We start from the raw sequence: 25,248 nt of genomic DNA on the forward strand, positions 1-25,248 counted from the left end.
GCCAGTCCTAGCTTCAGGAGGAGAGCAGATTAGCAAGTGCCTCTCGCTATGGCACTTACACTTGTGATCTCACAATGCTGTGCTTGTTCACGGTTCTGTCTTCACCTTTCTACGGATTGGCTGTCCTGGGCTACATAAAGAAAGCACGAGCGGACTCACATTTTTCAGTGTTCTATGCCACACATTAAATGAAATAAATTCACTAATGTGTGTACCTGTTTGTTTTCTTAACCACAATCTGTACTGTCTGAGCATTACTGAAAAGCATCATTCTGGTTATAGCTTCCTTAGAAAAGAATATACTTGAGTGACCTTAATACTGAGAGGTACAAAAGGGGGTGGTGATGGACGGAGCATCTGAACCAATCAAACACTCACACCCAGTCAAAAGATCTGGGTTTGATCCATCACCGTTCTTTAGCCCACTCTGCCACCACAGTTCAGACATGGCCATATTCAAATCAGTCTGACCCTGTGCCTCGTGGGAACAGTCCAGCCCGAACTGCCAAACCATGCCTTCCCTGGACCGGAAACAAACTTCCTAGGACCGGTTTCTGGCATTTCAGCCGTCTTCAGCCAGGCTTGCTTGAATCCAGTGGCAAAGTGAGCAAGGGACTCACGTCTGAGCATACCCTGCCAATTTATGGCGAACAAAGCGGTACAAAAGGGGGTGGTGCTGGGCAGAGCCTCTGAATCAATCAAACACTCACACCCAGTCAAAAGATCTGGGTTTAATCCATCAATGTTCTTTAGCCCACTCGTCCACCACAGTTCAGACATGGCCATATGCAAATGATTGTTTGCCCTAAGTTGGCAGGGTAAGCCCAGACGTGGGTCCCTTGCTCACTTTGCCACCGGATTCAAGGTAGCCTGGCTGATGAGGGCTGTGAGCCCGAAACTGGTCCCAGGATGCTTGTTTCCAGTCCAGGGAAGACTTGACTTGGCAGTTCGGGCTGGACTGTTCCCATGAAGCACAGGGTCAGACTGATTTGCATATGGCCATGTCTGAACTGGGGTGGCGGAGTGAGCTAAAGAATGATGATGGATTAAACCCAGATCAGTTGACTGGTGATGAGTGTTTGCAATGTTCAACACTCCGTCCATTATCCCCTTCGGTGTAGCTTACACTAATGTCATCAATTTGGAAAAGGACATTTGACATAATTTCCAGTGTTGTCATCATTAGGCCAATTAGCACTTTCTAAACCTGAAATATCCTGCCTCTTTAATGCCACATAAAGTTAGCTGGTATATCAGCAAATGGTAGATGGAGCAGTGCAGCTTTTAAGAATGAACCCTTGTGACTACATTGCAAGTGGGGCCTCAGGAGGTCTGAAACCCTGTATTACCCGTGTGGGGAACACGTGCAGCTGCTTCTCCTTCACTGACATTGCACACCTGCAGTGAGTACAGGTGCAGGGCTGGAGGTGGTTGAGAGGCAATGGATGCTCAGGAGAATACATTTAATTATGGTCTGTTAGATTAAAATTTCCATTGTACATTTATTTTCGACACTAGCCTTCTCCCTCCCGCCACCCCCACCCTAGCCTGAATTGTTGACGAGACCATTAGGAACGTATTCTTTACAAGCATTCTATTTGGTCTCACAGCTACCAGTCTGAACACCTGTGTTAATCTGAACTAGTTTATTGTTAATTAATTAAATGTACCATTTTCATGCAATAATGTGAAAACATTTTTAAAACAGCATTTTATTGCGGCATGAAGTAAACAGATAGGGTCTTATTTGCAGCCGCGGCCCGTACAGGTAAGAGTGACGAGGCCGGGTTGAGGAGGAATTAGACAGACGACCAAGAGGGAAACTTAAATAAATAATGAATTTTCCCTTGTTGTCATTTGTCGAAATCCCCCGCCACCCACCCTCACCGCTCCTAACTGCACCGGCCGCCGCTGCTTATTTCAACACATCTCCGTTATTATTGGTGAAAAGGTTCCAGGAATAAGCCTGCAAGTATTGTGTTGGAATCCCTTATCATGAACATTGCATTTGAAAACTAGTTATTCACTGCTTTGAAATCAGAGCAGTGAAGAATCAAATAGCTTTTATTCACTGCTTTGATATCAAAGCATAGGAAAACCAGGCCGATGGTGGTGCTCTGACAGATGTTGATCGGCATCCTCCCCCGGTCTCCAGAGCCCAGAGGCATGAGGTATGCTGTGAAAATGGCGGTTATTAGTTTGCCCTCCCTTTTACCTCTCTCACCTCAGCGCCTGGACTCGGGCAACAGCTGTACACGTTGGGGCCAGTAGTTTCCATTTCTATAAAACCATGCAGGTGATTTATGGGTTTGGTTAGACAACAGAAGTTGCCACTGCTGCAGAGGCCTGCATAAGCTCAAAGTGTGCTCTGCCCTGAACAGTTGAGAGGCTGCTTTAAATGTGTTGCTCCACTTGACATTGTTCTTTTCTAGAGCAATATTTGTGCAGATTAAGGACTAAAAAAGACACACAAGTTGTTATATATTTAAAAATCAAATTAATTTGTTTTGTTTTCAAATTGGGAAGGCAAAGAAGGACACCAACACATTCCTTGGTATTTGCTTAAGATTTACGTCACAAACCCAACACACAGAAACTAGCTTTACATACCTTTCAGGCAGCATTACGTTCTGTTACTGATTCGGTAAGCTTTAGGCATTGACATTTCAAAGCGTGACTTCTTAGTGACCAACCACATCAGTGGGATGTTTTCTTTTTTTCTGCTGAAAAAATGCTGCCTGTGCATATTGCCAATGTTTTTCCCCCAGAATTTACACTGTGGGCCCAAAGGTTGTAAAGTATGGTACCATTATAAAATCTGTTTCAGATAACTTGTTTTTAGCGCGTCATAGTGCATTTTTGAATTTCTAAGAGCTGTAAACTATACTGTCACCCGATGTAATGGTCCTTCCAAAGATTCATGGCTGAGTCAGTCTGGAGTTGACCTCGTGACCTACAGATCACTGCATGTGTCAGTGGCGAGTATTTGACTTATTGAGTCATCCAGCGCATAGGAACTAACGACCAGATTCATCAATGTCCCGTTTTGCGAGTCCTTAGTAGCGATTATTAAGGAATCGCTATTAAAGACTCGCAAAACGTGATTCATGTAGAAATCGCAAAAAAATTGCGACTTCTACAGCTTCCTTATTTGCGATTAGCAAATTGCTAATCGCAAATAAGGAATAACTCCCCATTCATTCCTATGGGCCTAAAGGTCGTGGTAAATAGCGAAAACTTAGAAAAATGCACTTTAGTGCATTTTTCTAAGTTGTATGTTACACACATGTCGCGCAACATCAGTCTACATTTTCATTTCAGGGGTGCTACAGGGTGTCCTTTGGACACCCCTGGCACCCTTGAAATTGCATCCTTATTTGTGATTAGCAATTTGCTAATCGCAAATAAGGATGCGATTTCAAGGGTGACAGGGGTGTCCAAAGGACACCCTGTAGCACCCCTGAAATGAAAATGTAGACTGATGTTGCGCACACACATGTCCAAAGGACATGTGTGTGTGTACCATACAACTTAGAAAAATGCACTAAAGTGCATTTTTCTAAGTTTTCGCTATTTACCACAAAGTCAGACTTCGCGGTAAATAGCGGCCAAAAATAGCAATTTCGCAATTTGTAAAAGGTTCATGAATAGCATTTAATGAATCTCAAATTGAGATTCCTTAAATGCGATCGCAATTTGATAAATCGCAATTATTTGCGATTTTTCAAATTGCTAGTTCATGAACCATTGATGAATCTCAAATGCCATTTTTGCGGGCGCAAACGGCCGAATTTTGCGATTCGCACCGTTTGCGCTCGCAAAAATGCTTGATGCATCTACCTGTGAGATCGCTGTAAACTGTTGGTCTCAATTGATACATGAGAAAAAAAATAAGAAAACGAAAACGGACCCAGGAATATTGGCAGAGAAAGATTGATTTATTTTACATAATTTATTTGAACTTTTCATCTTTGGATTTTGTGGTTGGGCTTTTGAGAGGTCCCAATGTATGTATTTACTTCCTTAATGGGTGAAACTCTTCCCGTCCCCACACACACATTTTTTGAGTGGTCCCTTTTTAGGTCTCGCACCTAGCGTTGCAGTACGCAGCAGTGCTTGCGCAGCACGAAACCTCATGTAGGGGGTTTTGAAAGTTGTCTACACGCTTGTGCGTGTGCTTTAGCTTTCGGTGGCTGCAATTGACTTTTGCGTGCTTTTTAAAAAGAAAAAGCCAGCACGCAATTGGCAAAGGCGGGTGCATGTCCCGCCTATGCTCCGCCCATTCCCGCTGGTGTCTGTTATGTGCATCAGCGCGGCACAAACAACAGGCTCCCTCGCCCCGATCCTCTGTAGTGCGCGCGCACCACTAGTTTCGATTTCTGCCCTCGTTTGCTTTCTTCGTGCTTTGTTTCTTGTGATGGTGTGATTAGGTCGCTTTGTGTCTTGGGTAAATCGCTTTACTTCCATGTGCCTCTGTTCCTTCATCCAGCAAAACAGGTGGTGCCTAGAAATATGTTAAACCTAGCTACTAGCCGCTATGCCACGGTCACATCTAGCCTCAGCCGCTCATGAACATGGAGCTTAGAGAGAGATGCGGCTGACAGCTCGTAACAGGATCTTGTTAAACTTATAGTAAATGGCCTCACAATGCTTTTCGTTCATGTATGATCTCAAGGAGTTGGGGATAAGTTTATCAGTGGGGTTTGTGGACCAGGGGTGTAGCTTCAGGGGGAAGTGTTTGGAGTTTAACCTCGCCCCCGCCCAATAAATGTACTTTCTGATATAGTTGAGCACAGGTGCTTTCAGTCTGGTATGGTGAGATGGCTGACGGTTTTCACCAGGAATTTTCACATACACTCAGACAAAAACGCTCACACATCCTCTCCTTTTTGAAAGTACTAAAATTAATTGGTTATTTTACAAAATATGGTGTTTTTTCTCTCAGTACGCCTACCAGTTCACATCTCTCTCCCTTTTCCACTGCTCTTAAGACCCTCTCATGCGCCCTGCTTGTGGTAAAATGTATTTTACACTTTATATGCCAGCGTAATTGTTAGAAAATCTGAAGCTTACCCCCCCTCCAATCTTACTGACCAAGCTACGCCCTGTTGTGGACAAAACACCCAACAAAAGCCCGGCTCAACAGCATGTGGATATATGTGTACAGAAGGCAGGGTTTACCAGGCTGTCGCCACATTGTATCACAGGGACGTCTGAATACTTCACAAACAGCTGACACCTGCTTTGTAAGTTACCGTTGTGATGTCAATTGGGATACTCACAATACACGGCCTTACAGTGAACCCCCATTGTGATGTCATGGCATGCGCTTATGATGTTCACAATGGAGCACATTGTAAGGCGAAGCAGAGAAAGCACGCGCTGATTAAATCATACAGTGGACCTCTTTGTGATGTCATGCTCGTGAAGTAAGAGGACAATGCACTCCATTGTGATGTCATGCTCATAAGCTGCAGCAGTGTGTCGTTTTCATGCTCCCCACAATCAGTTGCGCGAGGTATACAAGAGGCCAAACTACAGGTGCCGTGAAGGCATTATCTGAAGCTGGCCTGTAAGTGATGGAACATCACCGTGACATCACAATCGCTCTGCAGCAAGAACTGGTGCAGCGTGTCTTTTAATCAGTGTCACCCATGCTGCTGTGATGATGTCACGAAGGGCCGCCTTTCTGGTGCCATGGATTCTTCTTGCTGGAGTGATGCAGCAGATGCCTGTCTTTGTGGTGAAATGGATTCCTCCTGCTGTGATGTCATAGATCGCCTTGTGAGCCCGCCCAGTGACATCATACTGCCTATCAATAGTCCATGCTGTAAAGTCACACTGCCAGCTGCTGTGATGTCACAAAGCTTCTCTCTGATTAAGCATCCCTGCATTGACGTCATAAAGCTCCAGCTTTGAAGTCCTCTCCCAAGCTGTCAATATACCATGTGTTCTGATGTCATAAAGACTCGCTGTGTTGTAATAAGGCTCCTGTGCAGTCATAGTGGCGTGTATCGTGAGGTCATAAAGCATCCCTGCTGCGATGTCATATATCCTCCATACTGCTCCTCCACTGGCGACACTTTAAATTAACTGAGAAGGGCACGGTATCACACGATTTACTTAAGCTCGGAAGCTGTGATTAATCCAGGTTTTTTATGGTTTCACTTTCTGCCTCCTGATCCATCCGCTTTATTAGCTTGCTTTTTGTTTAGATGTTTTCAAACCTGCTGTTTGTAAACATCAAACAGCTCATGCATACCCACGACCACTCGACAGCAGAAAAAAACATAAGTAGGTAAAATTGCCATTTACATCGCCAGTAGCTCTATGTTTCACCAATGCGAGACCTATTGCATTGCAAATGCTTGTTTGATCTGGCATTAGCCAAGACCTTTAGATTTTTTACTAACCTCAAATATATATACTATACTTAGTTACAGGGGCTCCTCTCAGTTAGCCCTCTTCATCCATTAGTCTGTTCTTGTGTCATTGCTATTTTTCTTCCGCCCACTACAGCATACAGCATTGGACAATGGGTCAGCCACCCTCAGCCATTGGCTGATTTATTGTGAGCAAGGTCATTCTGCTCTTTCACAAGGAGCACAGTTGCACATAAAGTAATTCCCTCCGCTGCAAGGGACTGTGTGCTTTTTGAGGATCACAAATATTTTGGGTTTTAGCATTTTTGTATTTATTTTATATTGGCAAGGGCCTTGTAGCCTCCTCAGTAATAAAGTTCTACAAAAGAAACATGACAAACTAAAGCAAGCACTGACAAAACAAAAAGACTGCCAAACAATGCCGGGCCTATTTACTTTTCATTTGATTGTTTCATATTGGTTTTTGCCACTAATGCCAATTTTTGGATCACAAACTTGTTACAAAGAAACCGAAAACTATAACGTAGGATGAATAGGCTCTGTTGACCAGGACTGTGCACCAGGATATATAAATGGGACTGAGAGTAATGGTAAGATTGAGATGAGAACCATCAGTTTAGGATTCTGATGTAGATGTAGGAGAAGTGTGGAGTAAGGAAGCAGGAGTGGCAATTAGAGACATTCGGAGAGCACAAGCCACGTGCTAATGAAGTGTCTCTTGAAGGGCCCCGAGCTCCATTCCGAAGCAAAGACTGAATAATGGTAGGCATATTTCGACTCCAGTGGCATCCCATTGCATTAAAAGGCCCACTTTGCTCTTTGTTTTTACTTTTATTTTGTTCTTCTAGTGGTATTTTCCTCTGCTATTCTGTTCCGCATTTATGCTGTCAGGATACGGCTTTTTGTTTGACCCCTTGAAAATTAAATTGAAAAAGGTTGTATTTTTTCTTCCAGTAGAGTCACATTATGCAACCCACATGGTCCTAAACTGTGGATATAATTTGTGTTGGAAGGACCGACAGTAATAACTCGTCTTGTATATACTTTAGTATATACATAAGTATATACTTATGTGTCTGTACATTGTGGGCTCTGGAGATTAGGACTTGTTTGCTTCCGCGTAGGGACTTTTTTTTCAGTTCAACTGCCTCTATTTAACTGTCTTGATAGAAAAGGACCAGCAGAGGTCAGTAAAATACCAGAATTGTTTTTTGCTGAGGGAGTTTCTTTTTTTTTAAATTTTCTGGCGACTGCCTCTATTTAACGTTCTTGATAGGAAATGACCAGCAGAGGTCAGAAAAATACCAGAATCACTTTAGCATTCTCAGGATTCTAGTCCATAGAAATTGTCTTCCACGAGCACCCGTAGACAATAATATTTTTTTGAAATCTTGTATTTTCAATGATATGACCACCGAAGGCCCTGTTTTTATATTAAAAACAGCGCTTTGGACTATACCGTTTCCCGCTGAAAGGCAGTATTCCTCTCCATGTGTTCCCATACCTGGCGTGTCACGCAGTTTGGTGCTTACTTTCCCTCCATGTTAAAGAACAGTGGATGTTTTAGCACCCAGGCTAATGTGCTGCATAGCTAAATACATTTAAGGTCCCAAAGGCGAGACCGATTGCATTGCAACTGCTTGTTTATATGGTGATTCTTACCTCGCTTTGCTATTTCGAAGTGCTGTGAAAAATATATTTTACTAGTAGTTGATTTAATGGTACTCCATTTGCCAAACTTGGAAGGATTTAAGGCTCAGTCGCCTTTGAAGGAATTCGAACATGTGAATTGAAGATCCTTTGTGCTAGTTCTATCCATATAGGTTTATGTGACCGAGGCGCAGCAAGGTAAAGAGAGGTGCAACTATGCATGGGCTGTACGCGAAGGGAGGTAGACACTAGAGGAAAACATCTAAGATCCTTGGAACTCTGTTTTTGATGTGGTCTACTGTATTTATTTCAGCTACTTGAGCAGTACTTACCTTTTGGTTTGCACTCTGAAAGTGTTTGGAAAGAAGACAAAACAAACACAAAAGATGTAAGAGTTTCATGCAGACTTGGTATCACTAAGTTTGCCTTTAACACACAAAACAGATTTGGTGTTGACAAATAACACGCACAATATGTACTGTAGATGACATGCAGGCCAAAGCAAGTTAATATTACAAAAGTGCATTAAAAGTGTTCCTAATCCTCCTGTAAGAAAAGTGAAATGCAAGCCTAGGAGCCATTGTTTTGCTTTGAAAACCTTTCTGGTGCAAACATTTAATGTTTGCTCACTCAGTCTCTCACAAAGTGATGCTTGGAGTGGTGCTCTTTAAGGAGTTTTAGTAATATATGGGGAGAGGGGTTGGCCTAACGGCTAGGGCGCTCGACCTCGGACCTGGGGATCTGGGTTCGAGTCTCGGTAACGACGCCAAAAACCTCCTGTGATTCTGGGCAAATCACTTAATCTCCCCGTGCCTAAAATGAAAGTGTGTCCTCATGTAACGTAACTGGTGCTATGTAAAGCGCTCTGATACCTGATTCGGTTCGGGTCTAGTTCGCACTATATAAAAAATATTCTGGACTGGTGACTGGACAGCTTATGATTCCAAAGCCTTATTGAAAGTCATGTCCACAGAGATGCAATGCGGTTTCAAGATAAACCAGTGATTAGAAAGATGGAAAAGTGTCTCAACGAGTCAACACTCACCCCTGACATCTTACACGATCTGAAGGGCACACGTTTGAATCTCATAAATGCAGAGTCAGAATTCCATCCACCAGAGGTCAGTAATTTGAGTAACATCAAAGTGGATAATAGTATGTTATGTTATGTACATCACTTACAAATTTCAGAAGTTGTATATGGAGCATCATAGAAAGAACAAGTTAGTATTGCTGTTATTGTGAAGGGGACTAGCCACCCAAAGTGAGGTCAGATTCTCCTGTCCTTTCGGAAAGGGATACTGTAGAAACTCAATACCTAGAACTTGGAAAGATTCAGACTGTTACCTGTTGTTCTTGATCGTTAGGATCCCTGCATAATGCTAGAACCGACATGTTAAAGCTGATTGCGACTGGCGGATCATGGAGTTCAACATGCATGATGATTTATTTAGTTGAACTAAAGCAGTGATGTTGATGTCTTCAAGTGGTCTCACACTGGAGCTTATTGGTAGCTTATCCAAAAGATCGTGGTCTACTGTCTGCTTATTATTGCAGGCTATACTAGACCTTTATCCTAGAAAAATACCTTAAATCACATTCACTGGAGTTTAGCGATAAGTCAGTACTAAGACAACATTGCCTACTGTAGACTTGCAGTATCAATAGCTATAATAGCAGAATCTACTGATGTAAACAAAAAATGAAGCATTAGTGTTTAAATAGTTGGTGACATTTGTCTAGCTGGTAGGCAGATACCGTCTTATATACAAATATTTTTAGGAGACTCAATACTTTGTGTCCTGCCACCCTTTCCCATCCTCCTGTGATCCTTCTCTTACCGCTTGACGGCCGTGCTCTCTACTCTAATCAAAAGCGGAGAGTTAGCTCACTACTCCATTAACAGCAAAAATGTAAATCTTTTGTCAGTCATCAGTTTATCGGACAAGCAAATGACATGAGAGATTGTAGTGAAGGGCATCATCCAACTTCTCTCAACTTCTTCGGGTCCTCAAAGACAAGGAAAGGGTGGGGGAAATGCTGCTGGGATCCCCCTGCTGTCAAGACCTCATTGGCATACTACCAGTGAACTTTTGATTAAGACACCACTTACCCTCTGTTCAACCACTGATGAACCAAATCTGGCTGTATCATCATCAGGGATGACCTGAAGACCACCATCAAAACAAACAAAGTTGCTGCACTACTAAAAGACCTTTCTTCTGCTTTTGATACTGAGCCTCACCTTACTTCAGTGACCAAGACACATTGGTATTATAGGTACCATCTCAGACTAGATTTTCTTCTATGCCTCTAAAAGATTCAACATTATTTTCCTTCCACCTTTTTACAGCAGCTTATTTCCACCCTTCTGCCTATGTCTAGCTACCTTCTTCCACTTTTCCTCTTGTCATGAATGCATACCGCCGATCACTTGACCTCATCAAACCATTCAAGCCAGTATGCTACAAGCCCACTGATGACACCTAGGCCTATCCAATGCTAAAAAAATATTTGGATTTTGATATCAATTTTGTTGGTCTGTGCCTCCAAAGATTTTCTTGTTGATAATAAGCAGCTACCTCAAACTAGTCTCTTCAAAAACAGATGTTCTCACTAATGAAAACTGGGCAACCTTTCACTATACTACCCATTCAGAATTGGTATATTCGGTACCTACCAGCCACCTCACATGAAATTAGGAATCTGGGTGTGATGATGGACTTCTAACTCTTGCTTGTGACACAAGTAAATCAAGTGACCACTAAACCATGCAAGTCTTGCGTTCATCTTATCACATGTAGGGTTTCTTGGGAGATCACAAGTTTGAATCATAGCAAGGTCAATTAAGCTGTTCATTATTAACTGCTCTTAAATGCAGGTGCCATTAATAGGGCAATAGTAACACCTTTTATTTACAATACTTACAATAAGCAAAACATGCTGTTGAGTTGTATACTAAGCACATTATTAGTAACGCTATATTCATCATCATTACCAGGAAACTGTTGTGTTGATACTTTCAGGGGATGCTGTGTTTTTTTTTTCACTACACTATGAAATCTGAAAACTTCAGAGGGTTGCGCATTGATGTTACCTGAAACACTGTGATGTATCCCCGGAACACTGTTCTATCTACTCTGAGGCTCCTTGAGAACATTGTCTGCTGGGGATTCTGAGGGTTGTAGTTGATGACTGGGAGAGGACAAGGGCAGATGTGGTCTGTTCCTGGGCCGACTTTCTGACATAAGTTTCATGAATTGAATCTGTTTGCTGTTATTCGCAGTCTATTCGTTGTGAGACATAACAAATTAACAGAATCCAAGTACTGACTGGTCAGTGCCATTGGCAAATGATGTACAGCTTTCCTGGCGGTATGGAAAGTATTACCATAACATATGACATGAATCATAGCAAATTTACAAAAGGTCTCAACTAAATAGTTGCTGGTTGCTGTCATTTGTTTCTAATACTGTTGAAGTGCTTTCACTGGTAGCCTCTTATAAAGACATGTCCTTACTATCTTCTTTTGCCTTTAATTACTCACTTTTGTTGTCTGTTTTCTTTTCAGGTGAATTGCCTCTCTCTTTGGCTGCCTGCACCAACCAACCGGACATTGTACGCTACCTCACAGAAAATGCCCATAAAAAGGCTGACCTGCGTCGTCAGGACTCCCGTGGAAACACTGTCCTCCATTCGCTTGTCGCCATCGCTGACAACACCAAGGAAAACACTAAATTTCTCACAAAAATGTATGATCTGCTGGTGATCAAATGTGTCAAACTTTTCCCAGAATGCAGTCTGGAATCTTTCCTCAACAATGATGGACTCTCTCCTTTGATGATGGCAGCCAAACTGGGCAAAATTGGGGTAAAAATGGTTTATGTTTAATTTGTAATTTGAAATGTACATTGCCTTTTATTACTACTGTCCTTTTCCCATCTGTTCAGCCTCTACAAGGGCTTCTTAAAAACTTTAATTGACAAATGCTTTGCTTTCTCCTTCTGTAAATACTTTGTGAGAGATAAAGTATACTTTGCTTTTTTCAACCATGTCATGCTGATGGACTCTCTTAACCTACTGCCAAACATATAAAACATTAGGCCTTCCCGCAATGCAGATGCACCCTGGCTTGATTATGAAACCTAGATTCCTATTTACATTTTTAGGAAGCATCTACCCTCCTGTCCTGCTAGTGAAGCCTCTGTCCCTCTTTTCAATGGATCCTCTGCCCTTCTGTCCCTCTCGCCCCTCTCGTTAAGCCTTTGTTCTTTCACAATCCATGTCACCCCTGCTGCCTTTGCTCTCTTTGCTGATAAATCTTGGGTTTTTCTAACATACTGATTGAGGCATTATCAGGTTTGCGGTCTTGATGAGGCCTCAATCCTTGTGTTCTGCTAACAGAGGTCTGTCTCGTCTGCAGGACAAAAAGCCCTCCCTCCCGGCTGTTGTTCTGCTGATTTTCTCTTCATCCCTCCAACTGTGTTGTGAAGATTACATCTCCCCCGCTCTCCTGAATCATCCTCAATTATTCCTGTCAAACTTATCAAACTCTTGATACCCCTCAGGAAGCCTTTTACATCGCTGTGAAACTTAGGCGATCTCCATCCATTTTGCCCTGCTGATGAATCCTTTATACCTCCTGACCTGCTAATGATATGTCTATCCTTCCAGGTTTTAAAGGCTGTATCCTTCCTTCCTTGATAATGGAACCTCTGTCCCTCCTGCCCTATTAATTATACTTATAATCATTGTACCCACTGCCTCTAAAACTCTTTGCTTCCTGCCATGCACATAAAACCACTAATAATTTTACCCTGGGGAAGCCTCTAATTCTTCTGCCTCTCTGATGAAGGGATATTCCACCCAGTAGCCAGGAACTGAGAACTGATTGGATAGTTTCAGAATACGGTTGGGCTGACAAGGTTGGGAACACCTGGCTGAATAGGATTTCAAAGTAACCTTACAGGAAGATTTAGGAGTTATCCTTAAGGATATTTAGGGGTAACATCGTTGAGAAAGTGGGAATTTAGAGCATATTTGGACTGTATCCTCAGCCATTAACAAAGGCCTGTAGCAGCAACGTACAGGAGCTACAGGGGAATTTGAGTTCCTGCCCAAGAGTTTGTTGGGAATATATTGGCAAATGGATTTTTTAAAACACACTGTGTCTGTAATATAGGTGAAAATCGGATAAGCTTTAAAATACATGTTACTGGAGATTCTCCCCAATGTATTTGTAGAACTCCTTGTTGCCCACAGTATATTTAATTCACACGAGGTCAATCTTGCTTATGCTTCAAACGTGATTTTGTGTGTGAGTTTTTGTCTTCTCCCCAAATATTATTTAGGCAGTGTGTGTGGTATATGCGCACACTGAGCCAATTAAATTGATCACTAAGGGACCTACAGCACTCCTTGGCTGCAGTAGTGATGTCCTTCATAGACAGCACTGCCAGTGCTACTTAGCCCATATCTGGAGTATTCCTTTCACTCGCCACAAACTGGGATTCGCACAAAACGCATGATGCACCTTCGTGCTAATCCACAACAGCCCCCTTCTGCTGGGAACCACTGACCACTGGGGCTGCTTTGCCAAATAATCATAGTTCAGATCTGCAAGACCCTGTTCCTCTCACAGAAGTGGGACCCCTGAACACCCTTTTTAATGATAAGAAATGTGGATCTGCATCACCAACCTTCTCTCCCAAAAGTCACAAACTGGTTTGCCATTACTTTGGAGCTGTTGCTCCCCTTTCTATGCCAAAGCTCCTTAATAAATCCCATAGACCTTTTCTGCCAAACTGTCCCAGTCCTGATATGCTGTACTCTCTTTTGCTGGAGATATTGATACACACAGACAGCTCTGCAGAAACACCTCAGCCCTGAACAGCAGCAGCCATTGTTATCACAGGACCAGGATCCAAAAGCTCATGTGCCAAAGATGATCAGTTGGGTCTTGGTCTCTTCAGCATCCAATGGGACATGACATCCAGCATTCCCTCCATCCATATCTATGAGGTGGGGTGGATCCTCTGGCCTGCAGGTTTAGGCAAGCAAGCCATCCTGCCTAACCTTGTCCCCCACTGTATTTTTGGTGTATTGATTCTGTCTACCATGAGTTGAAGAGTATTTGACAACTTAGGGCTTGATTACGAGTCGGGCATTCCGTGGACCGCCAGACTCCTGGGGGGGCTGCGGTGGCAGTCTTATAACCGCCCTATTACAATTAGGGCAGTCGGACCACCATTGCCCCACTGCAGCCACCAGGGAACCACGCTCCTTGGTGGTGGTGCAGGAATAGATGCAGTAATATGCTTGGCGGGACTGCCATGGTCCCGCCAAGCATATTACAAGTTTCCTCTCCACCACAGTTTTCATGTAAATTCCTCCTCCATGAAAACTGTGGTGAGAGAAAACAGAGGGGGCCCTACCGAGCCCTCTTGTGCCTGGGTGCATGCAGGGGGCACATCATGTGCCCCCCCCCCCCTGACCCCGGCGTGCATGCTCCACAGTTCCTGCATGCCATGGACTTTACAGAATATAAAAGTTCACTGGTTTTCTGCATTTGCAGAGAAAAGCATGTGTGTTTTGTGTCTCATGTATATACGTAGTATTCGTTTTTCACACTGGAGCACTGTGTTGCCAGCACTTATGTTAATTTTATTATCTGCATAAATACATTCTGAACAGTTATACTAAAAATTACCACAGAAACCATTGTCAGCATTTTTTGATCAATTTATTGTACTTATTTATGAGAGACTACCAAAGTGTGTAGGTACCACTTAATGTTTGAGTAACACATTGAATGGTGGCTTCCCTAAACGAATGGAGGAGGGCGGCTTATTGCTGTAAAAAGAGCCCCACTATACGTGTGAAATGAGGCCACTTGGCAGTTATGTGAGGTAGTTTGTGCAATGACTTTCATACTATTAGCTAGATGCACACATTTTAAAATTCGTGCACAGTTGCTTAGTGTGTATCAGTGAGAGGATTTGTGGCTCGGGCCACTTCTATCTGTATACATGGCACTGTAAGTGTTCAAAACACGAGGGGCGGTGGGGGCAGGGTTCTACCTGTCGTGAATTTCTCACGTTGACCTGAGCTCCTTCTTTAAGGTAGTAATGCATATGGAATACCCCACAGTGGAATTAATATTGGAGTGACTCCTTTGAACAAGCTGCAGTTCTTGTTCTTAATAATTTACATACAAAGTGTAGGGCCTCCACTGTGTCAAATTACTTCTTGGTTCTAACCCATATAATTTGGGTGGTAGCATTGAATGTATTTGCTAAATGAAACTATGTGCACCTAAATACTGCTTCCATTTGTAATATAAGTGAATCTTAATACAGTTTACATTATTCAGTCCAATCTCTTGAATTTCTCATCCTTTAAGTGCTGCTATTCATATTGAAAAGTATCTTACTTCTCAGCATTAGCTTTTAAGAAATTACCCACAGCAGTGGTTTAATATTCAGCTCTGAGGTAATGAGCAGTAGTGTGGTGAGATGCAGTAAACAGTTCACTTTGTAGAGTTAACTAGAGATATACTTCTCTTCAGCTCCTCAAACTGTGTCAGTGCTCAGACCACGAGCTTCCGCTGGTCTTATAAAATCTGTGCCATACATTTCAATTATTTGAGCAATCATCAGATAAAAGTGGTGAGCTTCAATGAAACTAAAATAAGTGTCTTATCAGCAGATTCTTTTTTAGCTTGTGTCAATTTAAGTTTGTGTGTATTCAACTATTACTCTACCTACTTGTAATATAGCCAGGCAGGGTTCTCCTCCTCTAGCTATTAGAAAACTATACTGATGCTTCACCTTTCAGAGCAAACACATTCTAAAACGTCCACCAATATTGGCTCTAGAAACGTAATTCTTTTCTGAAGCAGACAGTTTTTGTCACTATCCCCAAAAGACGTAGGAGAGATTTTCTATGGAATGGCTTGTGTGTTTTTGGTGGTATGTACAAAATATACTTCAACAAAGAATAGGGAGACTAAGAAGAACAAGTGGGGAGGACCCTAAGAGTGGTTGAGCAGGAGAAGAAACACATCTGGATATGTAAGATCACTTAGACTAAAAAGGTGTCTAGTAAAGATAGAGATGGAAAATTTGCAGAAGTCGAGAGACCGTAGGAAAGGTGGAAGGAGAAAGTTAGTCAAGGAATGTAGAGTATTACAAATACATTTAAAACAGGAAAGTTGTTAGTGTTGCAAAATTGGAGGCGTTTTTTTGAAGGGGTTGGCCCTATTGAAATTGGGCAGCAAAGCAGAAAGCAGGAATTGCGGTCATGACCAAACATGAGATTGGTCACCAATAGGGTTCTTAACTGAAAACTGTACTCTAGGACCGCCTTGAATTAAGGCTCCTCTGTAAACCTCATAAACATCACCTTTCCCAGTGGTCTGCACAGCTCACACTTTAAGCTACTTGAACTTCACACTCCTCTTTCAGTCAGATCCAAGCTTTGTATTCCATGATGTCATCAGACTCTCTGCAGCTTTGGCTGGCACAAAAATGTACTGAAGTGAAAGACGCTTAACATTAACGGAGACACGCCACAGTCGACATGTAAACACCAACGCGCAACCTAGAATAAGTAGCCTGATTCAAAAACATACTTAGTCTAAAACAAAAAATAGGCTCAAACTAGGGGAATCCCAATTCCATTTTTGCCAAAAGGTTCCTAAATACAGAAATCTTGTACTACTTTCAGGGATGACTTATGTAATGAGTGAGGATTTGACAACAGTCAGTGAGAATACGACTGCAATTAGTGTATGCATGGATACTGCCAGTGAGAGTATGTGTACAGTCAGTGAGGGTATGTGTGTATACATTCATTGATGTCATGGATGGTTTCAGTGAAAGTATGCATGCTTGACGTAAGTGCAGTTATGCCTGCATTCATTAAGGTGATGTGTACAGTCAAGTGAAGGTGTGCAAGCAGTTGATAATGTCATGATTGTAGCCACCAAAAATTGTCGATAGTGTGCTGTCACCCAAACATGACCATTCTAGTGCTAGAAAGACTGACTGCAACTAAGAGTAATTGTATCTGAAAAAGAAATTGTGTCTAACAAGCAGAGTTGAAAATGTGAGTCTTTAATACCTTAAGGAAAGCAAGGTGGCTTTGGATTTCCAAGCTCTGTCCACCAAAAAAAAGAAAGATCGGACACCAGAATGGTTCTGGTGTGTCTTGGGACCACTAGGAGATGGCAGGAGGCAAATTTGAGGGGGTCGAGTCTTGACATGGACTAATCTCCATTGGTGAAATCTGAGGACAGAGTGGTAGAAGGCACAGAGACTTAAACCTAATGCAACCGGGGATAGGTAGTCAATGCAGGCAAACTTGTCTGAAAAGAAAACAGAGCAGTGAGGAAGCCGAAAAGTGACACGGGCTGTTGTGTTCCGAAGTCTGGACCATGTAGCAATTGACGATGAAGGAAGGTCCAGATAGAGTGTCAGTAGTGCAGAGGTGAAAGAATGATGCCCTGCACCATTGTTTGTAGAATTGATTAATGCAAGAGCAGAGTAATTTTTCAAAGTAGATATGATAGAACCAAGGAGAAAAGACCCTGACCCGATTCTGGGCAGTGGCCAGATCTGCAGGCCACCAGCTTATACAATCGTTGCCAACTACTAGAATTTTAGTTTTGTCAGTGATGGTTTTAAGTGAATTCCACTTTAGCATCAATATGAAACAAGATCTCTGTATTTTCAGCGTAGGTCATAAGTCCATAAGAGTGGATGAAATTGGCCAAGGGAGAAACTTACACGTTGGACATAGTGGGCTCAGGGAAGCAGGGTCGGATTGGGAAGGGGGACAGTCGGGCATTGGGCGATGGACCGGTGCCTAAGGGCAACATGTGGACCAGTTTTTTAAGGGCCTCTTCTTTATTCCTCCTCTGCTACCCTTCGCCATGTTGCTCCATTTGTTGGGCCATTCTTACCTCTGGCCCAGGTCGGCCCAGAAGCAGTGTCTTGACCCTGACCCCTCACAAACCAGGCCATTATATTCAGGGAATAGTGGGCAGGAGTATGCAGGTGCCTCGCTGGGAGATGCAGGTGATTTCTGGCTATGGGCCATCTACATCTCAGCACCCCCCCCCCTCACCCCCCGCGGAGCAGCACTAGCTGGGTCCTTTTTCTTGAGCCCTTCACTGCAAGGCTATCGCCTGAGGCTATAGAGGGCTGGAGAGGAGTGATGTAAGAGAAGCCTTCCTGGAGGGTATGTTTGTATTTACATAGGCCTCGATGTGCGGCAACCATTAATAATCTTTTAATAAACTAGAGAGGAGGTCGTGTTCCAGCCAAATCCGCTAACTTTGGAACTTGGAAACCAGGTTCCAGTCCCAGCATAGGCTCAAAATCCTGGGCAAATCACCTACAGCTAGATTCATCATTGAAAAACCGGCTCGAAAAGGGCCAGATCCTGAGAATCTGGCCCTTTGCGAGCGCAATTTTTGCATTTGGGATTCATCATCTGTCTGTAATAGCGATTCCTTAATAATCGCTATTACAGACTCGCAAAGCATGCCGATGATGAATCTAGGTGCTAGTCTCCCAAAAGCTGAAGTAAAAATGAATTTGATCTTGTGCAGTGTAACAGGTTCTCATGTAAATCTCTCCAGTGCCCTAGCGCCGAGTTCACCCTATGTAAAACTATTTAAAAAAAGCCATTAGAAAAAAAGCAGCAATTTATTCATATTATCCGATTGTGACATGGGCATGATAATTAGAGAGCACTCTATATATAAAAATATCCATATTATTTTGTAACATGGCTTTTCTGTCATTGTTTAGTTTAGCTATTAGTCACGGTTGAGTAAAGCAGCTTTCGAACACATTTTAAGGTGCTTTCATCTTATCTTGACTGTTTAAATACATACTGATCAGAGTTACAAATACAAACTTTTGGTGATTTTGTCAATTTTTTCATACCGGCCAGGATATTAAAATATAGGTCATGTCGGTAAAAAGACGGCCAGGTGGCAACCCTAGCCAGGTCCGGTTTTGTGGCCCTTGGGAAATTTTATTTCACCTCGCCCACCTGGACAAAATGCAGTGCTTCTCGTTTACACCAATCTTACTGATTATATAGGCTTTAAAATGCTTAGGTTACCAATCATTTTTCTAAAAATTAGTCCAATAAGACTAACCAAATGATGTTTAATGAATGGGCACAGTCCGAGAGTGTGGGCCACCTTTTTTTGGGACTGTCCGGCCGAATTGCAATCCCAATCCCACCTTGAGGGCAGATCCCCGCCGGCTCGCAATTCCCCTTTGGGGGAAGCCTCTGCGATAACCCTCGCACTCTGCCCCACTCCCATGACATGCAACCCCCTATTTCCTTTTCGGTATCCCCTCTCCCGCCCGAAAGGCCAACTACACATTTGTCTCATTTTGTGGTCATTTGTTGGCCACAGTTTATTAGGAATACAAAGGAAACATGTATGTTACGTCATCACACAGTTCTTTGGTATTGTCTTTTTGGGCCCTTCAGGGCCGTTTCTTTGCGTAGGTTGGATTTTTGCGCTCCTTTTGCGCGGGGAGAGTGTAGCTTCTGTTCCGAGGTTAGGCCGACTCGCTACCTTGTCCGTCTTTGTTGTGCCCTGCCATCCGGCGGGGGCTGGGCTGCGAGGGCCGTCTCCGTTTGCTACCCCCTCCTTAGGTAGACCAAGCTACCCAGCCGTGAGGCATCCCAGAGTCGCTGTCCTTAGGTCAGTTCACCCAGCCGTGCGGCATCTGAAAGTGAGTGTACCTATTCAGGCGCACCGCACTCCGGTGTGCCTCCGTACCAACCGATATCGGCGTAGTTCTTCGCCACGCCGCCAGGGAGGCTGCATTGGGGGGTTCGAATCCCGCCCTGGCCCCCATTGGCCGGGGGGGTTCTTCGGCGCAAAACCTAGTTCTCCCTGGGGGGGGGGGGGAGGTTGCGAGTTTCGCGCGCTCCCCCTTGGTCCCCCCCGCCCCCTCCTGTCCGGGGCACGACGCTGTGGTTATGGCGCCGGCTCGCGATCCCCCTTGGGGGGAAGCCTCCGTGATTGTCTTGAGTGAGGATCTAAAAACGGAAAGCAACTCTTTGTAAGCAATCTGCCAGGTATTGATTGGGTCATACAGCCATGAGCATGGTCGTTGATATCGATTTTAGAAAGCTGATATAGCAAATGATCATATTGCATTGCATCAAATATGGCAAACAAGTCTCTAAGGATTAGGACAGCAGTGCCTTCCTGATCCACTTTAAATCTAAGAGTTGCCCAAGGTCATTACTAGAGCAGATTCCTTGTTGTGTTAGGAGTGGGCCAGATTGATAGTGATCAGTGAGTTCATGCATGCAGTCAGGGGGAGGTAAGTGGAAGAATTTGTCTGCAGTCATTGATAGTGTGTATGTCTTTAAAGGCATGGACACAGTCTCCGAGGGTGTGTTCACAATCAGAGGGCTTCTCTGCTGTCAATAAGCAAGTGAGTGCACTGAAGGTGTGTAGAAGAATAAATATTAGTCGTTTTTTAAAGTATAGACACAGCTAAACAAAATGCGTTCTGTAAATGTGAAGTGATTTGAAATTGGAGGCTAAAAATTAAGTTGATTTCTTGGAGAAGCGCAAATACTGCAACAGTAGTGTGGAATATTGGTGGGTGACATCACTGAAGCTCTAGTTTGCTTTGACAAAAGGAGAGGCTGCGATAGGAGCATACAAGATAGCGATATGCCAGAGTCTAGTACATTGTCTTATAAAAACAGCACACTTAGAAAAGCTCAAACCTTTCCATTAACATTTACATTTCTGTTTGTAAATACAAATAAAAAAAATCATAATTTTTGCATTTTTTGATGTATACTTGTCTTTGTAGTTTTGGTTGTTTTTTGAGTTTCATGTCTTAGAAATTGTTTAAGTGGAGGTTCCTCGGCTTCAATCGTGATTCAGTGGGAGTCCACAGAGTCAAAGGTTAAGAGCCGCTGTCATCTGTGATGCAGAGAGACTGACATCATTCTGGACCTTTAAGTCTCAGTCAAAGGCGGAAAAATATTCTGGTTGCTTTGTTAATCTACTTTCCAATAATGAGAGAACCCATTTCTAAGATAAATAGGTTATATTGACGAGCACGGTGCTTATCTAGATAGCAGAATGATTATATTGTCCTTTTCAGATATCTGTTGTTTAATATTTTGTTTTTAATGAGTGGAGTGCTGCTGCCATCTTGTGGTCAAAGCAGTGCTTTAAAATGTAACTGATGGATCGGTCGGAGTCCTTGTTTGTGTTGTTAGCATGTCATTTTCAGCTTTCCACCTCTTGGTATCGAGTACAGAGCTAAGGGTATGCTTTCTCATTATTTACGCTACATTTTACACTGCAAAGCGTTAACCTTTTGAAAACATTATCGCACCATTATTAGTTGAATGAAAAAAATGTAATTAATCATTTTTGATCAAGGCTGTGCAAAAGAGGATCAGCTTCTCTTATGAGCTTAGTGCTCAGGCGTCCAGAGTTCACCAGGTCAACGAGGGCTTGTGCACAGCCAGCAGTGCATTGTCTGCAGTCACTAAGGGCATGCATGCACTCAACCAGGTATGACTTCTGTGCGGTCAGTGGGGCCATAGGGTATTTTAGTGAGGACCTGTGCAGTTGCCGCGTAGCAACAATTATTTTATGTACTGATAAATGCTGCTAAGATAGCGACATATTTTGTTGGTCTTCCATTGTTGTTCTTCTCTAGTGCATTGTAAATAATTGAGTTTTTAAGCAATTTACTTGAAGATTTCATGTTGCATGACCCCGAAGACCTGAAGAGCACTTGATGTACAACAAAAGTAAAAACCGCAAATTATATAGTTACCATTGCATAAGAGATCGAAAGTCAAATGGGCCAAGTAGTGCATTTGGATAAAAAATTATAAACATTATGAAACGAAGCAACCAGGAATGAAAGCGAAGCGAGGAGGAAGTTCATTAATACGGAAGATGAAGTTTGGAGTTTATTTATTGGAGTAGCCTTTCAATCAGAAATACTCCTGGTGGAAACACGTGGAACAATTTGGAGGATGAGGGGTAAAGGCGAGACAGTGAAATGTGATTAGCAAGAAATATAACCCTTTAGGATACTTGCATATTATGCTTTCGTGGCCATGTTTGGACCCAGACGAGGTATATTTCGAAACAGATCAGGGAATGTAATTTCACCATTAGATTGCGTCGACGTGGAAGACCTTTTAAGTTGAAAATAATGCTGTGTTTTGTCCTTGAAAAAGCACAAAACTACCGCCTAAGTCATTAGTATTGACTTGCATTACACGTTATGCCTTTGTCAGTCTAGTGTGAGTTGCAGGCAGTGGCTTAAAGTGAGATAGTCATTCATTTTCTTATTAATTAAGGAAGCAGATATCAAATTTGCAGGTGAAGCCAGGCATTTAAGAGGGGGATCCATTTAAGGTGAATGGTGAGTAAACATTTTTAGGAGGGGTGATATAGGTTTCAAGTGACAAGTATGATTTTGGTGTTTGATATACAGAAGGCTGAGTTTTATGAGCCTTTTAATTGATGGAATGGAGGCCCACAGGGAGTGAGTGCCAGTTAAAGAGTCACAAAAGAGTGGACTGTCCTTTGCTTCACAAGGTCATGGGTGTAGCTTCAGAGAAGGTATTTGGGGTGTTACGTCCCCCTAATAAATGTTTTTTTTTGTGGTAAATAGTTGGGTACAGGTGCTTTCAGTCTGGTTTGGTGATAAATCTGTCGGATTTCAACAGGACTTTTACATACACACAGACGAGCACATACAGACACTCTCCATCACTTGGTTCTGAAAGTCTTAAAAAATGTTGGTTATTTTACTAAATATTGTGATTTCTGTTACTTAGTATGCCTACCAATCCGCATTTCCCTCCCTTTTCACAGCTGTTTAAACTCCTGTCGTGCAGCCTGCTTGTGGTATAATATAGCCTTATAGCCCGCCGTAGCGGGCTATACCGGCTATTAAAGGCCCGCTGAATCGTTAAAGGCCCGAGCCGAAGGTGAGGGACTTTAACGAAACAGCGGGACTTTAATAGCCGGTATAGCCCTGCTACAAAGGGCTATAAGGCTATTAGAACATTCTGCCACTAGAGGGCAGAATGTTCTAACAAATTAAACAAAGGGTTTTCGAAGCTCGAGGGGATATAAATCCCCTCGAACTTCGAGAAGCCTTTGTAGAACATTGGAACATTGTCTGCAATGGAGCTCCCAACATTCCAATGTTCTAATGTATTTTAACATTATATTGTTGGAAAACCTGAAGCTCCCCCTATGTTACTGACTAAGCAACGCCTCTGCACAAGGTAGTTTGTGGATATCCAGGGGGTTCACATTTGAGGATTGTAGATTGCAGACTGGAGTGTATCTAGCTAGTGTTTGTGAGCGGTGCGTTGGGACAGTGCCATGGATCACTTTAAAGACTATAGGGAGCTTGGTGTTTAGCAAACAATTAGTCAGCTTGGTGATTCTGGGCTGGTTGGTAGTTGCTTGTCAGGGGTGGTTGAAGTTGTAAACGGCAAAGTTAATGCGCTTTTCCGGGGAGATGTATGAATGTATTTTTATTTGTAGAGTGCAAAAATAGCTCAAGAGCAACAGAGGGCTAAACAAGGAGCATGCCCACTAGGCAAAATACAATCATGGGATGGGGGGGGGGTCAAGGGTAGATCACCAGGTTAGGTACAGTGCTGCTTGCAGCTTTCCTCTGCCCCAGGTGGGCTTCAACCTTGTTGGACTTCATCAGTGAGCTACAATTTGAGTTAAATGCACAATGAGCACAATGGAGCAGTGAGCACTGAACCAATGAATCAGATGTCTTGTAAAGCGCGACTACTCACCCATAATTGTATCAAGGCCTGGCCATACCCATTACATTGAGAGGGTTTCACTGAAAAGACAAAAAGGTGGCAGGTGGAATGCTTAAATGAAACTCAGCCACTGGTAATTGCTCAGAACGGAGTTCCAGTCTACAGAAAGGTGGTAAAAATGGAGAGATAAATTTGTCATGCGAGGTGATTTGTAGGGAGAAGATATAAAGCCCCAGGACTGAATGGACCCCATGGTACACCCACTGGTAAGGAAGTGGGTGTAAAAAGAGAGGCATTTTGGGATTGTGAAGGATGGGTTGGAGAGATAATAGGAGAATGAGCCAAGTGCCCAACCAGTCTCGAAATGTAACTGATTCAGGATGGCTGACCATGTCAAAAGCAGCAGAAAATCTCAGAAGAATTTAGATGCAGGATCTTTGGTGGGCAGAAATGAAAAAGTTTGATGTACATGTGTATTTAGTCTGCGTTAAGTAAAGTGTCCGGCAACCATATTGGAGTAGGTTTAAGGCAATTGTAGGTCTAAAGGTGTAGTGATTGAGCACAAGGCGTCCAGTGTCTTGAGAAAAGAGTCGGAGTTAAGCGAGGTGGGATTGAAGTGTTTTTTCAACTGTGGTATGACAGCAGATTTGAAACATTTTGGGTGGAATTAGGATAGAAGAGTGATTGAATTATGAAGTCGGAGAGGCCTCTAACATTGGAGAACAGTTCCAGATAATTTATTATTTGAGGGCTAAATGTATCAGACCGGTCAAAGGAAAGGTTTTCTGACTTGAATATTAGTAAGAGTTCTGCAGGAGAGGTGGAAGGTGGCAAGTTGAACATTATGAGTGATGGTGTGTAAATGAGTGTGGTTGCGGCGGCAAGTTCAGCCCTGTTAATGGATTGGTTGTAGAAAAAACGGAAAGCCAAAGGCTAAGGGAAGCATAGGTAGTGGGCTGTTTATGCGGTAACAGGAAGGAAAAAAGAGTACAGGCTAAACATTGTGCTGACGTTATAATGAGGTGATGAGGTTATAAAAGTTGGAATCTTTGTCAATTTGCAGAAAAATTGTTAGTGTATTGACTACCAATTTGTATTCCTCCCAATGTTCTTGGATTCTGGATTTCCGCCATCTTTGGTGGAGTAAATGTATTTGTGTCCTGAGGGAGTGGATATTGGGAGTGAACCAGGGATGTGGGTAGGGTGCAACAAGTTAGTGTTGTTTTCCTATAAAGATGTGCAAAATAACAATAAACCCATCTTAAGGTGAAATCTAAAAAAGTGAGGTCAGTTTCTTGGAGTCTTTGAGAAACCTCATGGCCTAGCTCAGTGAACTGCAATATTGTCTGGTAAACAGAAATGGGTGTACTCCTCTCGTGAGCTTGCC

At 42.9% G+C, this 25,248-nt stretch overlaps 1 protein-coding gene across 2 annotated transcripts in view; it reads left to right on the plus strand.

Moving 5' to 3' along the window:
• The window catches only part of TRPV4 (transient receptor potential cation channel subfamily V member 4), a 595,067-nt gene that overhangs the window by 352,588 nt on the left and 217,231 nt on the right, over positions 1 to 25,248 (plus strand). For both annotated transcript variants that reach the window (XM_078667355.1, XM_078667354.1), the window contains exon 6: positions 11,605 to 11,903. In XM_078667355.1, the coding sequence (XP_078523481.1) occupies positions 11,605 to 11,903 (299 nt within the window). The remainder of the gene's footprint in view (positions 1 to 11,604; positions 11,904 to 25,248) is intronic.

This window comes from Lissotriton helveticus, chromosome 11 (assembly GCF_964261635.1).
Source record: "Lissotriton helveticus chromosome 11, aLisHel1.1, whole genome shotgun sequence".
NCBI classification, from domain to species: Eukaryota; Metazoa; Chordata; class Amphibia; order Caudata; family Salamandridae; genus Lissotriton; species Lissotriton helveticus.